General features: G+C 41.2%; 1 protein-coding gene across 6 annotated transcripts in view; it reads right to left on the bottom strand.

Annotated features, from left to right (window-relative positions):
• Positions 1 to 13,175, bottom strand: part of LOC125890027 (rho guanine nucleotide exchange factor 28-like) — a 61,508-nt gene extending 48,333 nt beyond the window's left edge. For all 6 annotated transcript variants that reach the window (XM_049578402.1, XM_049578405.1, XM_049578406.1 and 3 more), the window contains exons 1-7: positions 12,962 to 13,175; positions 11,983 to 12,027; positions 6,300 to 6,441; positions 4,708 to 4,817; positions 3,229 to 3,415; positions 1,232 to 1,415; positions 316 to 517 (exon numbers count right to left, since the gene is read on the bottom strand). In XM_049578402.1, the coding sequence (XP_049434359.1) occupies positions 316 to 517; positions 1,232 to 1,415; positions 3,229 to 3,415; positions 4,708 to 4,817; positions 6,300 to 6,441; positions 11,983 to 12,015 (858 nt within the window). In that variant the 5' untranslated portion in view covers positions 12,016 to 12,027; positions 12,962 to 13,175. The remainder of the gene's footprint in view (positions 1 to 315; positions 518 to 1,231; positions 1,416 to 3,228; positions 3,416 to 4,707; positions 4,818 to 6,299; positions 6,442 to 11,982; positions 12,028 to 12,961) is intronic.
• Between the last annotated feature and the right edge of the window lie 3,153 nt (positions 13,176 to 16,328).

The raw sequence follows: 16,328 nt of genomic DNA, 5'->3' as shown, positions 1-16,328 counted from the left end.
GCAGCTAAGATGACCTATTGAATATCTGTATATAGGCTATAGAGACCTTTTCACTAAAAAATGCATTGCTAGGCAACAGCTAGGGTCCATGTGTACTTCCTGTCAGCTGGTGCCATTCACGTACGCTGCTAAACATTTAAACAGGAAATACAAAAAGACCTGTTCAGACTGTTCATGTAGTTCAGAGTAGTTGAAACCGTCTACATGTTAGTTACAGTGCAAATAACTGTGCAGGTTTATCTGAATATCTGATCATAACTCAGTGTTGTCTACCTACCTCTACTCGCACCAGACAGCAATGATGCTCAGACTCACCTCTCTGAGGAAGTCCTCATCTCTGAGCCGGTCTCTGAGAAGCAGGATGTCAGCGTGCCGGCTCTCCTCTGAGCTCCACCTCAAGTTCTGGCGGACAGTCAGAGTCAGGTTCCCCGTGTCATGGCAGAACCTCAGCAAGCGGGACCGGTCTGCCCACACCTGAGACAGACCTGCTGGTGGCGTGGCCAGAGGGTTGGGTGGGCTGCAGCACAACAGGTCAATTAGTTTAACCACAAATCACAAAGAACATTAAGGTTGAGAATATCGTTTCTCTCATTACAAATTAAAATAGAAAGACAGCAGGTTATATGAATAAATCTCTTAAAGCACTGTCAGAGCAGATGATGGTATTTTACTTTTTAGGTCATGTTAACCGGACTATAAATCTGTGCTAATGATTTATGGATCCAGATTGAGCACAAAACATTCTTGAGTTTGACAGGTGCTCATAAGATGTACTTCAAGTATATTTACAGTATTTGAGAGATCTAAAGAATGCACAGTGTGGTGTCTGCATATTTTCCCCGTGCTTTCCCCGTGTTTCCTATCATTGTTCAAAGACATTAGGCTTGGTTAAATGGTGCCTCTAAATATGCCTGCAAGGTATATATATGCGAACTTAAATGGTCATCTGTCTTTATGTGTCATCCCTCTGATTGACAGCTGACCTGTTTAGGGTTTTACCGGTCTCTTACCCTGTGTGAGCTGGGATTGGTTACAGCCCCCTGGGACACTCTGAGGATAAGCAGGTGTAACTAATAGACAAATGGGGTGATTGCTAAAACTGAGCTGTTTCTACATTTGAAGCAAAGCTTTCTGTCACCGTGTGGGAAAGCTCTGCACTGCACGCATAATGTTACAGCAAAACAGTGATTCATTTGTCATTGTCGCTCCCTGTTGGAGCTTATAGTCTTACTGTGTGAGCAGCTCCAGGAGCTCGGTGTTGCCTGCCGTCTGTGCCAGCTGCAGCGGCGTGACTCCCTCTTCGTTTGGCAGACTGACAGCCATCAGACCCCCCGGCTGACACAGCAGCAGCTCTGCCAGCCGATACAGACCCCATCTCACTGCCAGGTGGAGGGGAGACTCTCTGAGGCTGTGCTCTGGCGATCAGGGGGAGAAATATAATAACGTAAAAAGAAACCTGCAGAGATAAAAGTATGCAGTGGGATCTGAGTCAGCTGAATAGAAAGGGAGGAGGGATTAACAGTGAGATGGGAACAAACAAGCGCGTGGTGGAAAGTGAGATAAATAGGAGGAAACTAACATGTCGACAATTCCGTCTTGATAACCACCTACTCATGATAATTAACCTAAATGTCAATGATTGATTTCTTCTCTTGCACAGCGCTGGATCTCTCTGCTCCACTGACCCACTTTAAGGCAACAAAAGCTTTTCGACAAAGCAGCGACAGCTTCTTATTTCTGTGCCTGCCACTCAACACGGTCCAGCAATATCTGTATCCAGGTAACTGGCCTGCACCTAATCAGCTACAGTCAGGCAGTGAGTAAGCTTGAAAATGTACTGCATTTTTTTAAAACGCAGCCAGCATTCATTCATCATAATCTAAAAAAATTTGTATATCATCTGGGCATTTCTTGAGGCTTAAAGTTTTATCATTCAAAAGGAAAAACAGCCACAAAGTCAGCACATTGCAGCCATGTCAAGAGAAAATGCAATTTTACTTGAAAACCAATTTATTGTGTTTCTATTGAGGTTACTTTACAGGATACAAACAGACAGAAACTGGTGAATCCAAAGCCAGACTTTCTTTACAGATCAAAAAGGCTCCACTTCACTTTCTCTATTTGTCCAAGAATATTCTGCATCCAAAGCCCATCGGGGTGCAGGCCTTGTGAGGTACAAAGACAGATTTCACAAGATAACACTTTTGCCAGCTGCATTAAAAATGTCACTGCTCAATATTTCAGAGCTGTATTCGGTCCACAAAGAACACAATGATGCCAAGCTGCAGTGAATGTGAATAAATGTCTTTTGATTTTGTGACAGAATGAGGTTTTGCTAATTTTTTCCAGTCCTTTTAAAAATGCAGAATTTTGTGGTACAAACAAATGGTAAGCACCAAAGGAAAAATAGAGATTTATAAGTCGATCACATACAGCATCGGTAGCAGAATGACGTCACGAGCAGTGTTATCAAATTAACTGCAGACATTTAGAGGGAGACGCTGCAATGAAACAGACTGCCTTAACTATGTTAATGCTAAATCTAGTTTGTTATTTATGTAGGTGGCCCTACACAAACACTCAGATCATAGAAACAGATGGTGGCATCTAGTAAACATGTTGGTCAGCACACACACATATGCGCACTTGCCCTCAGATTTATTAAGCTCTGCCGAGGGCTACTTCCAGAAGGAAAGGCTCTATTAACCACATTACACGCCGCTTAATTGGCTTTGATGAATTTAACAGAAGCACACATGTGACCATGTTCACTTCCGATTTTAGCCCAGTGAGCATGGAAAATGGGAACGATGGTGGAGAAGAAGGGGGGGTGGGGGTGGAGGGGAGTTGAAGAGTTCACCTTCCTTTGGTAGCACTGGCTCCAGGTTTCCAGCACAATTCTGAGAGATGAGGTTATGACAAAAACTGTCTTCAAGAATTTATGTTCAGAAATTGATGTGCAAATAATAAAATAAAGTAAATGCCTCTTTAAACAAAACTGCATCTGTCTATAAACCCAATTAAAACACTCTTTAACCTTCCTCATCTGCCAATTTGCATTACAAAGTTACATATATTCATCTATTATATATCTAATGTGCACTGTTTAAACATTTTATAATTTCAAAGTGTTCACAGATGTTGTATGATAAAAAAACGAATATGCTTTTGATCAACCTATCTGCGCAGGAATGCCCGTTCACTGAGATAAAATAATCCCACTCTCACCTTCTCCACTGTTGCTCCCCAGTACATTCCAGTTTTGGGGGATATCCAGATTGGCCATGGCCAAGGCCACGCGACGATCCATAGCCCAGCGAGAGCTCTCCTGGCCCAGGTTGAAGAGGCTGCTCAGCTCCTTGTGATCCGTGGAGCTCAGGCAATGTCCGTGGATTACCAGGTGCTCTGCCAGGTCCTGAGAAAGAAGCAGTCATGAATAAGATACAATCTGTGATAACCGGTGTGCAATACAAAAACCAAGCAGTGTCCAAACTACCTCTGTGCAACAGAGGTGAGAGTATTAGGGCCCGTGGACGGAAGTGCCAGGGGCCCAAAGATCCCTGGCACTTAAAGTATGAGGAATTGTTTTTGAAAAGATATTTACTCTGCTGTGGTATCACATATTTTTGAGGGGCTTGGGATGCTTGAAAACTCATGAAAAATTTTCCCACATGCCAGAACTGGTGAAAATCTGGCATGTTTAGCGGGCTCAATAGCGCCCCCTAATGTGTGGAAGACCTTAGTTAAGTTACTCCTATATTCACGAAATTTGGTAACCACATCGCTCTCATCATTTCTGACATATTTCTCATTGGGGTTCAGTAGCTCCACCCAAAGGCCTGTTTTTTATGTGTTTTATGCAAACTTTTTCAAACCCCACCTATAGGGTCTATCAGATAAGTTTGAAATTTGGTTGGTATAACTGTCACACTATTGTGACACTAAATTGCGAAGGGGTAGTGATAGCTCAAATAATGATGCAATAGATCATGTGACAACACTCCATTTTAGGCACTTTACAAGTACAGAACTTTTTGAACCTTCATGATGCCAACAGTGACGCTTTTGTGTTGTCACGGAACAACATGCCATGGTGAGGCAGGCAATTGTAAGCTGTTGTAACTTGACTTTGCATAGTCAAATCTGCCCCAGACTTCACATGCTGGATCGGAGTCCAGTCCTGAAGACATTTACGTGCCCATATTGACTCAGCATCATAGCAACACCTGGCAATAACAGGAAGTCAGCCTTATGTGACAAGGATTATCAAATTTGCATGAAATTTACAGGTCGTGGTCTATGCATAACATCCAGCAACATGACATTTAATTATTGTGTGTTCTCTAGAACCACAGTGATGTGGTACAAAGCTTGCAACACGTCATTTCCAGCACCTCACACTCCACAAAGGAATTGTCAAAATCATTGCCGTGGTTTGAAAAAGTCCTGGAAATGCACAGCTGCACTGACCAGCATCCTGCCAGAACCCCAATGTATGGGATGATTCAAGGGCTCTTTCATTAAAAACAACATACTTGGAGAATTTCATGACTTGAGGTCAGTGATTCACGTCACACTAATAACGGAACAGTGTAATAATTTGCACAGCATGAATAATCTGTGCACAAGCAGGTCATTTTTACCACAGGGATGCACAAACTTAGATTCAGTGTAGAGTATAGGATCATATTTGGGCATCTTCCCTACCTGAGCATCATCTTGGACATACTCCAGTGTGGCTCCGCCCACCCATATAAGGGGTGTGGTTTCAGTGATCAGGTAGGCCTGGACAGAGACCACCTCAGCCAGGTTATGTCCTACAGAGGAACACAATGAAACAAAAGCCAGACTTTACTGAGGACAGATTACATCTCTTTGTATGAGAAAGAGCTGTTATATAGTGTGAGACTCATGTAGCCTTTGTTCTCTCTAATTTCTGCCTAATTCTGTGATATGGCACAGCTTGCAACTGCGTTCTCACGCAACTACGATACAGAAGACAACATGATTGATTGGTTATCTCAAACACGTTTCAAGCCAGTGTTATATAATAAGCTGAAATTGTCGGCCACCTTAGCCTGGTTCCAGACCATAGACCCCGCCCACTCAACTGAGTAGGCTTGCATCTCTGGTCTGGCATACTTCAATGAATTTGTGATTTATCTCGTCCAAACGATGGACGGACCAATGAACGCCGGGGGTCTAGCGATTAGCCAATCAGCACCACGCTGATGTCAAGCTGTACGCCGGTGGGTAACTGGTGAGGATAGCAACAATGGCAACCGCTACAGATCCTACAGACCACATTAACGATGCTATCGAGGTATTTCGCCACTACTCGCGTTAATGGAGGACCAAATTAAGGAAGCTGCTAAACTGGATTTAACGGCGATGCAGCTGGGCGTGCACGACGACGGAGACATTTTAAACGGGCAATGCTCGCTTGTTTTCGGCACCCCCGAGGCATGGATACTAATGACGTCAGATTCTGGGTGAGTCGTTGATCTCTACTGATTGGTTAGGGAAAAATCAAATCCCCTCCCCCTTGTAAATCGCCTTCAATGGAAGCCATATCAGACTGAAGGTTCTGGGAGCTTCAGTCTGACACTCAGGCTACGGCCACCTGGGTGCAATAAGATCTAGAGTCTCTGATAAATTATTGAAACTAATTAAAATTATACACAGTTTGTAGATTACATGCTAAAAATACAAAACCAGCAGTATGGTTTTTGAAATATAGCTTATATATTCTAGCCCAGACCCTAAGCACATTAGAGAATCACCAAGTGTGTGAGATTTTCATTTCGTATGCCGATAAAGGCATTTTTTTTTTCTTTTGATGGAGAAGGAGACCTGCTTTTAATAGTCCAGCTATTGTCGAGAGTGCGCGAGCCTGCAGGACTGCCAGCTGTCTGTGTCAACCTACACAGAGGCTCGGTAATGTTGATGCATTGTTTATGGAGCTGTTTCCCTCCTGAGAGGAAGCTGATAAGATTCTGTGCTTTTCCAGACCTCAAGTCACAGACTGTGTAGTGTGTATGTTGTATAAGTGTGTGTGTGTGTGTGTGTGTGTGTGTGTGTGTGTGTGTGTGCAGACAGATTCAGACAGTGATATACTGTTCCTGAGTATATCACAGACAGGAGTGGGAAACTGGGGATTGTCAGGATGTGCTGTTCAATGTCTGAATGGTTTTCGAAATAAATTCTCCCCTTTTGATGTATAACGGAAAATTACCCCAAAATACGTACAGTAACACAGCAAAACAGTACAGATCATATTTGCATACACATAAACATACCAGGTACTATAAAGCAGAGCATGACATCACTCTGCGCCCTGGTGACATGAACCAGTGTGGATCCCTCTAGAACAACGTAGACCTCTGCATCCTCCGGCACCGAGTCTAAACCCTCCAGCAATGCAAATACCTTCGCCTGGCCCTGAGATAAAGACAAGTGAGAGAAGTTGAGAGCAAAATAAAAGAAGAAAGATTCTAGAGAGCAAAACATATTACTGTTCCTAAAGATGCAGGCCTATTTTAGAGTAAATACTCTTTTCTGATTCAGTGTTCTACATTTCTGTGAAGAACACCAAATCCCCTGACAGCATGCCTCTGGAGGATACAATAAAACATTCCCCTCAATAAAAACAGGAATGCCTTAGTGTCTGCCGCAAAGACCTGCTCTGATCCCATCAGGCCAGAACACTTTAGACTTCTGATCTGAGGTCGAAATGGAGAGCTGATATGTAGAGTGATTAGTAGCCTTTAAAAACTTTGTGCAGGTCAAATGTGGGTGTGTGATGTTATATGAAAGGCTTAGTTGACTCTACAGCCTCACTTAAGAGGCCCGGGTTGAGCTGTTAAAGTTCTAGGTCACTGATTTATGTAGGGTTAAAGTCTTTTGATACCTAAAGGAATAAAGTACCTGAGTTTTGATACCACTACCAGAATTATTCTTTTATGGATACTTTTTAGGGCAACATAGTTAAATGCAGCTGTGCAAGAACTTTGCCAAAACAGTCTAAAACTTACAGTTTTGATTTCAGTCTGGACCTATCAAAACAAATCATGAATAAAAGGAATCTAACCAGACATTAAATCGCTGCTTTTGCTACTGGTATCATCAATATGAAGGACTACAGGCATATTTCAACTGTTAACACCCAGTCATGTGCATATTATGCACAAAAACCTTTATATTAAAGATCCAATGAGCTGTTAAAAACTACGGAACTTAAGAAAATGTAATTAGCACCTGGGTATATTTGTGTGGTATTAGTTTCACAAAACCATTACGTAAAAAACTATAACTTTACATAGATATAGTAGCATGTCCAGTGTAAAATGTGCAGGGGAACATAGCACAGTTGGTAGACATAGCGTTTCAAAGCACTCACAACTGAAACTCTAGGCTATTAATACACCTGATACAAAGTTAGCTGAACTGAAAAAAATTAAGGGTAGACTGTGCAAGCTCTAAATAAACTCTATCACGTTCGCATTATACATGCTGCTCATCTTTGACGTATCGGCCGCAGAGATGTCTGCCCTCATTCGAATACAATGGAACTAGATGGCATTTGACTTGTGGGGGTTAAAGTACATTTGAAAAACTCAACAGCAATGTCTCTTTCCAGAAATCATGATGGTTACTTGTGATAATCCACAGACCTTGTTGTGAGAAGTTTAATGAAAGAAGTATTTAAAGGAAGCCATCTAGTTCCATTATATTGGCGAGAAGGCAGACATCTCTGCAGCCGAAATCTCCAACACTCTGCAACTCACACAAAACAACACAGACTAATAAAGAGCACTACACACAATAAGAGGAAAAATTGAGGTTTTGAGGGTGAACTGACCCTTTATTCATTTAAGTGATAGTTTAGGCAAATGGATCTTTTTAGATTATTAATTCAATACTGAGTACTGAATTTGGCTTATTCTTAGTTGATGAGCGCTGTAAGATTCAACCCAAACAGTGACCAAAACATTATCTGAAAGAGAAGCTAGAAGAGAAAGCTTTGTAGAGCTGCTGAGAACTGTCATGTCTGGCAATAATTATCTGTTGTTTGTCACTATGAGCAACACCTTTGACACTCCACAAGGTCCTTTAACTCATTGTTAATATAAAGATACTGCAGATAGAGCAGCTTTAAACATTTTGGGGCCAACTATGTTGTTTGGTGGTTGTGAACTTTCCTTCTGTGGATTAACAGCTGCAGTATATCTAACAACTGTAGCTGGCAGCTGAATTTGAAAGCAGAGTTCTTGCAATTCAAATATCAAGACTAAACATCTGCTTTTAATATCAGTCTCTCAGACCAAAAACTAAATCTTCCAGGACCACTAGCTTGCTTTTTAGAGCAGCCATTCTCAACCAACATCCAGCAGTCGCAGGGGAAGAAATCTATTGTAGATATCAATTTGTCCACCTACAGTGGCCTCAATAGACCAGACAGCGATGCAGCCACAAGACACCCTGTGTGGGTTATTCTGGGAAACAAATCAAACTGCCTGAGTGAGACAGGAGTAGAGGAGACAGGTTGCAGGAAAGACAGTGCACCAAAAAATGTTAATTATAAGGCTTCACTTGAGATGCAGTGAACATCACAGATTAATGTTGGATTGTGTCAGAGTGAGGATGTTGTTTTTTTTAAGTAACCTCTCTTTTTCTCGTGAGAGTCTATCTATTAGCCTTGCATCACCTTAACAGCTGACCCAATTTCTCACGCTATAAAACTCAGAGGCTTTTCTCTTTGATTCTCTCGCTGCCTCAGAACGAGACACTGTGAGTAATCCTGCCTCCATGTCTCTCCGTCTCACCTAATCCCACCTTCAGGTTCACTTATCCATTTCTTTATCCCCAGTCGGCTATTCTTTGACAGAGAGAACACCAGGTTTACCACCAAATTTATGTCTGGCTTCTCCTGTGCCCTCATTAAGCCTCCTGACCTCTGTGTGATTGACCAGATGCTGACCATGAAATAACAAACTTTTATTTTCCAAAGTATACCTACAAAACTAATTTTTATTAACCTCAGCTATATTTTATATTTAGCATCAGCTAGCAAATGTTAACGATATACTAATCTTGTTAATTCAGAAAAATCAGACTTTACAGGATTCTCCTGTTAAAGCTGGGGTAGACAGTTTCATTTTGTTGTCACTGGACAAACACGCAATAATAAACTTGGAGCATATTGTAAATCAAGTGGACTGAGAGAAAACTAGACTTCTGCAGCTCCTCTTGACTCTGTTTTTGAGGCTTTAGAAATTCTACACCATGACGAGAGACAGGTCATTTCACAGAGAGGGCGTTCCTATTGGCTGCTCTGCAAATGCAGATGCGTGTGCACCTCCCTTCGATCAAAGTCTGATTCAATGGCGGGGAATCCTGCAGAAAAGTAGCTATTCCAGCACTGGACACAACTGCCTAAAATGCAAAGCAACCCAAAAAAGGAAGACTAACTTATCATAAAGAGTCTACAAGACGACAATGTTGCTAACAGTTTAGTCTTCTGCTAACCTGAGACAAAGGCTCAGGGCTGCAGCTTCAAGTTCACGTTCATGTGGTGAATGCACTGTGTGCAGCTCTACAGTGAAATTGGATTAAATGAATAAATGTATGGGAAACACTGTGTTACAATGACAGTAGACTCACAAATCAGTCTTTAGACGCTTTGCTTAACTAAAGGTGGAGATCTCTGATTGTCTGGTGGCGAGACTACTATAACAGTAATACATTATTTTTATATTTGTATGAGTGCTGTCAAAAAAATATTGATTTATTAATACACATAAATTCGGAATATTTGAAACAGTTTCCATACTTTCCTCAGTATCGATAGTGTAAGACTACTTTCTTCTTTGTTTTCTTCAACAGCGACTTGACACAAACACACCCAACAGCTCATTCGTCTCAGTTTCGTATGGCCGTTTGTGGCACTTATTTTTTTTTATTTGCAATTTTTAGCCTTTTGAATGTGTGACAGTTTCAGAGGCTTTGAACATGTGCACACTGCAAGAAGAATATTGTTTCCATTCATGTAAAAAAAAGTTTCAGTTATTGTTAATGTTTACTACAGTGCAGTAGTAGGTACAGTCCTAATCAAGAAAAGTTGTGGTTGTCATACTATAGCCTTGTTATATTTATCTTTTAATGGAAAATTTTAAATTGCATGCCTTCAATGTCAATTTTTCCTTGTGGAATTGAAAACGGTGTTGAATATTGCTATTTCTGAAGCTACTGTATCAAAGCTATCGATTCCAGTGTCGTGACTACACTTTGTATGAAGCACGTGTATGCTTGTGGTCGCCTCATGGTGTATTTCTTATTCATTTATTTATTTTTTGCCATTTCCAGATCTCTGCCTACCCCAGCTTTAATTTAAAACAGTGGTTCCCAAATGGTCCAGCCACGGGGGCCAGACTTCTACTTAATCATTAGTTTGAGGTCCCAGAATTCAATACATTCAGTGTCATACTTGTGTTTGGTCATATCGCTGAGCTAGTTTGCTGTCTCTGTCAAGTAGCTGTCTGTTAGTCACTCGCTCTACAGCAGAAAACGGCACTTTAAAATAAAGGCTCTGTGCTGGAAATTCACTGTACTTCAAAATAAAGTGTTTCTTTACAAACTTGACATGTTTGTAAATCACTTGTGGCCTATTCAGAATGGGCCTGTGACCCACTTTTGGACCTCGACCCACCAGTTGGTAACCAGTGATTTAAGAAATCAAGAGTGGATTTTTTTCCCCATGAAATCTTTTCTCATATTTCTGACATAATAATCTTGTTAATTCGGAAGACACAGCAGATTTTTTCTGTCAAGTGAATGCATGACGCTCCTGTAATAAGGTAAACATTACCTACTACACATCAGATTCAGCATATTAGCAACGGCACTGTAAGCATCTCAGTACACCGAGATTAGCCTTTTGCCCCAAGCCTCACATCGCTGTAGACTAGTCTTGTGAAAACACTGGTCAACTTTTTTCAGCTTTACTACCCTCTGCGGTTAAAATTGAATTGTTGCATAAGTGTACTCTTTATTGGGCCTCTGTAGAAAGCATGCACAGTACATGCTGAGCAGGTGTTTCTTTTGGTAACATTGATGTCACATCAGGTACAAGGAAAACCACATTAAAACATGCCAAATTAAAAAGGCTTCAATAGCCTAACAACAGTGTGAGCAATGTATTCCTGCCTTTGATCTTTAGAGAATAACTAATTCTCAATAATATTTGTGAACACTGTTAATATACCAAACTGAAACCAATAAAACAATATTTGACCATGGTCCTGCCCTGTTTGACTGCACCTTAACCTCACAGACAACAGATCCATTCAAAGGTTTAACACGACCAGAGGCATCACAAATCAACGTAATAGCAAATAAATGTTCTTTTCCAACTCTGAGTAAGTAAAATACAAATAAAAAAACATCACTGCGAATGAATCACAGAGTTACTGATTAGCTAGTTGAACACACAAATGCAAGGCTGCTTTTGTCACTGCCGTGCTGATGGATTACTTTTTCTCCTATGAAACTATGATTCAGTGCTCAAATAATCCGACAGCAAAAGCCAAGAGATGTCTCATCCAAAGACTAATAAAGTCCCTGTTTGATCAAAGTCGAGAACATCAGTCTCCTGTCATCATGGCGCCCTCATCGACCCCAGAGCTAAATCTCATTTGAAACACTCGCACAGTACATACAGTAACTATAGTGATTGAATTACATGTTCTGTATTGATGCACAAACAGAAAACAGTTGTATCCTCTCAGATGCAACATTCAATACATTTTTATTTAACATAATAGTTTGGTCACGAGCACAAAAACCAAGCCATAGACTTTCAGTTTTCGTAAATGAGGCTGCTGCATACCAAACTCAATTTGCAGAGATTTTCCACAGGGATAACTAACTCTTGAGATTAATTGGAGAACTCAAACTTGACTTCAAACTGGAGCACATACTCACATACAGAGGCACTTTCCTCCTGCTGAGCTCCATCTGCAACAGCAACTGCGGGCAAAGACACAGACACAAGATGAGAAGACATTTGAGAAACAACGATGAAAACTCAAACACGGTGTAGCCATGTGACTCCTCATATCTGTTTTGGTCCTGAAGATCTTGAAGAGATTATCAAACCTCATCTGTGCCAAGCAGAGTCAGAGGTCCTCCGATGAGACAGGACCATCGTTTGATCTCAAGTATGTGAATAATGATTTTAATGGGGATGCTTTCTACCTTAGTGTGTGGAGATGGCACCAGAACACCAAATATGCCCCAATCTGATTTGCAGGCAGTGTGTAGCCTACTCCTGCATGTATGTGTGTGTGTGTGTGTGTGTGTGTGTGTGTGTGTGTGTGTGTGTGTGTGTTACAGCTGGAAATCGATTAAGTTTCAGTGCTGCAGGGTTGAGATCTGTTCTTTATCAGTTCTGCTCTTTAAACTGGAAACAACAGCAAGGTCTTAACACAACAGTTTTTAAATGAATTTGCTCCTGTGCAGTCACACTATCTATTGCATTTATAATTATTCCTATATATGATAATTATATCTAATTATTCTCATCACAACAGACCAAATATTGCAAAGAACAAAGGCAAATCAAGAGAGCAGGACTTTTGTAAGTCTGCTAGTTTCATGACAGACACACAGCTCAACACAGGTGTAATAATGATGGCACTCCACTGGATAATTAGCATTGATTACCACAAAACACTTGCTTTGGAAACATTGTTTTTGTTTCCTAATGATTTAAATGAACTCAACACAGTTTAATGCTGACCTATTTAGCTACAGAATAAATTTAAGGCTCTTTTTACAGGCTGTATTTCCCCACTCGACACTGACATGTTAGCAAACTGTCACTAATGTCACAAGCAACACACACGTTGAAGAAAAAGTCAGCAGCTGGTAGAAGAGGGGTTAACATCACTGACGTACTTACCTTCACAGGAGCTCAAACTCCGGCAGAGGAAACCTTAAATTCAGCCCAAAAACAGAGCCCTAACTCGGGTACATCCTCCCTCTGCTAAGTGCTAATTCAAGTGTCGCTGTTAGAAGCTAGAAGTTGAGAAATGGCGTTGAGTCGGAGCAGCAGCTGTTTCCAATGTGGGCTGCAGCCTCCACTGACACAGCATCCTCCCCTCTGACTGTCAGTGTTGATGCTTTCTGTCTTCCGTCTGCTCAAATGCAAATTCCTCTTTACATGAGAAAGTTAGCTGATTCTTTGAGGTTACAGCGACCCCTAGTGGAAGGCGATAAAACAGCGACCGGTGTGTGGAAAAGGGTGATAACAACTACATCAAGAATGGCCTCAACTTGCTTTGAAAAAAATTGTAAAATGACAGGAATCCAGGGGTTATTCAATTTAATTTAATTTAATTTAATCTAATTTAATTTAATTTAATCTAATTTAACTTTATTTTATTTTATTTTATTTTATTTGCTGTTGACGGTTCCTGTGTGCACAAATCCAGTCGCCCTGCATAGGTCAGGTGCACAGGGGCGTTTTAAGGATTTCAGGACATTCAGGGCTTAGCCTGTACCTGTGTCGTGGGGTCCAAGGGATCCTCCCCTGACATTTTTTATTATATTATTATTATTATTTATCAATTCTATTACTTTATTTTTATTGGCCCACGCCTATCATCGAAACACCAGTGAAGGACAGTACCCACCTAATGACCCCAATAAAGCTTTTACCCTCCCCAACTCCTCCACCCCTGACTCCTCCAGCATGGCTCCAACTATAACCCACAATTGCAAGTATGTGCAACAACAATCTACCAGTCAAACTCCGCCTCAATTAAAGTTAGGTATGTTTTCCTCCTGCTAGTTTCTTCTCTCTTCTCCCCTCATCATTATTTATCATTATTGCAACAGCCTCTATTCCTGCCTCAATCAAAACAACCTTACAGTGACGTCAGATTGTTCACAACTCCCCTGCAAGGCTTTTAACAAAAACCAAGAAGCACGACCACATCACACCAGTTTAGCCTCTTCACATTGGCTCCCTGTTTGTTTTAGGATTGACCTTAAAATCTTACTAATTACTTGTAAGGTTCTTCATGGCCTGGCTCCAGATTATATTTCAGAGCTGTTAGTTCCTCATTAGCCTTTACATAGTCTGAGATCCTCAGGCAGAGGTCATCTGCTTGTCCCAGAGTCCAGACTGAAGACCAAAGGGGACAGAGCTTTTGCCACCAGGGCCCCGAGGCTCTGGAACGACCTGCCTGAGGATATAAGGCTGTCTTAGTCAGTGACTTCGTTTAAGTGTCTCCCAAAAACATACTTCTATTGGAAAGCATATCCTGACTTAACTAGATGACATTTTATGACATGTTATTTGGTTTATTCTTCTTGTGTTTTAATCGTGTGTAGTTTTATTGTACAGCACTTTGTAACTGTGTTTTGAAAGGTGCTATATGAAGAAAGTTTATTATCTATTATCAAAATGAGGAAGTAGGAGAAGGTAGAGTGCACTGCCCAGTCCAGCAATGGAGAGTCATCTCTCCTTCCCTATGCTCCTCCTCACTTATCCATCTACCTACACTCTTTCCTACTTTTCTATCCATCTAATCCTTTGGCGTCCACTCCGACCCCCAGACGGCACTATTACTCCCACTCATAATCTCAAGTATGCGCATCAGGGATTGTAACATCCAGTCCTAACCTGAACTAATTTGATGCATTTTTATGCACCCTGGCACTTTATTTTCATTCACAGTACAAATACAAATTCCCAGGGTGAATCTTTTTACCTTTATTGTGATTTAGAAAATGGTCGGGGGGCCACCTGGCACCCTGTTGCAGGCCAATCAGGCTGTTTCCTGGCTCAAAATGAGGTGGAGGTGGTACCATTGCAATCATGTGCACACATATGCATGTGTACTGTGCCTTCAACTAGCAAAAGCAAACACTTCTTACAAGCTTGTTTTAGGAATATTAGAAATTGAATACAACTGAAATTTGTCTTTGGCTTCTCTCAAAACATCAAAGTACATACAGACACACAACACAATAAACCATTAAAAACGTACAGTTAAACCATATTTAAGATACAACAGAGTAAATGGGCAGGTGGGAGCAATAACTAGTATAAATAGTAAAAGAGAGCACATCTTACAACAACAGTAGTGTTCCTGATACAGTCATCCTGTGTTCATTGCCTGTACGGCACAGGAAATAAAGGACGTCTGTTCCGACTGGCTCTATGGATCTTAAATTGACACCCAGACAGGAGTAGCTCAAACTCTGAGTGTAATAGAAGTGAGGCATTGGCAATTACATGTTTAGCCTTCCCGCATACAGCACTGTCAGATATAGTGTTGAGTTGTTTCTGTGACTTGCCGATCATCTTACCTCTAATGTTAATGACAATGGAGAGCTTGTTTTTGCTCCTTGCACTCAGGTTGCCACTATGCTGTAATGTTAAATGATAAAATGCTTTCAACCAGGCTTCTGTATGCTGTTACAAGTGTGTCTTGTGAACACTGAAGCTCTTCAGCTTCCTGACAAAAAACAGTGACACTGACTGGCTCTCTTGGAAATGCTCTCTGAGTTTCCATTAAAAGTTAATGTCTGATCAAAAACTGTGCCCATGTACTTAAATTGTTTCACTTTTTCTACTGAGTGTGATGACAGGGAGGATATGACTGATTCCATTTAGCTGCATTCATCTCCAGTAATTATTGTACTTAGTATATGTAGCAGCCACGTTCTGTGATGGGTCACAGTCCAAATGTGGGCCGTGGGTCCATTCTGAATGGACCACAAGTGACTCACGAACATTGTCAAGTTTGTGAAAAACACACTCTATTTTGGAGTACAGTGAATTTCCAGCACATAGCTTTTATTTACAAGTGCTGTTTCCTGCTGTAGAGTGAGTGACTGACTGACAGCAACTTGACAGAGACAGCAAACTAGCTCGACGACATGGCCAAACACAAGTATGATGCTGAATATGTGAAACTGTGTGGACCTTTAACTGATGACTAAGGAGAAAGCTGGGGCTCATGGCTGGACCAGTTGGGAGCCACTGTTCTTATGTATGAACTAATATGGTTTACAGATGTCCTAACCTTTGTAAGGGGGGAAAATTTTGATTTAATAAAGTACTTTATTTGCTTAAATTTCACCGGTGTTAATGTTCTCAGTACAAAGCAGCGTGAGTAGCATCCACAAACACTGTTTTGCTGTGGTCCATATCAGACAGCTCTTTCCTTCCTCTTGGCAGTTTTGAACTTTCCCAGTGCACTGTGCTGATAATTACACCACCACATTGGCATAACGCCACAATTGCGGTTACAAAT

This window comes from Epinephelus fuscoguttatus, linkage group LG6, assembly GCF_011397635.1.
Source record: "Epinephelus fuscoguttatus linkage group LG6, E.fuscoguttatus.final_Chr_v1".
NCBI lineage: Eukaryota > Metazoa > Chordata > Actinopteri > Perciformes > Serranidae > Epinephelus > Epinephelus fuscoguttatus.
Note: the sequence above shows the minus strand (reverse complement) of the source record. Positions and strands in the feature narration are given on the sequence as shown.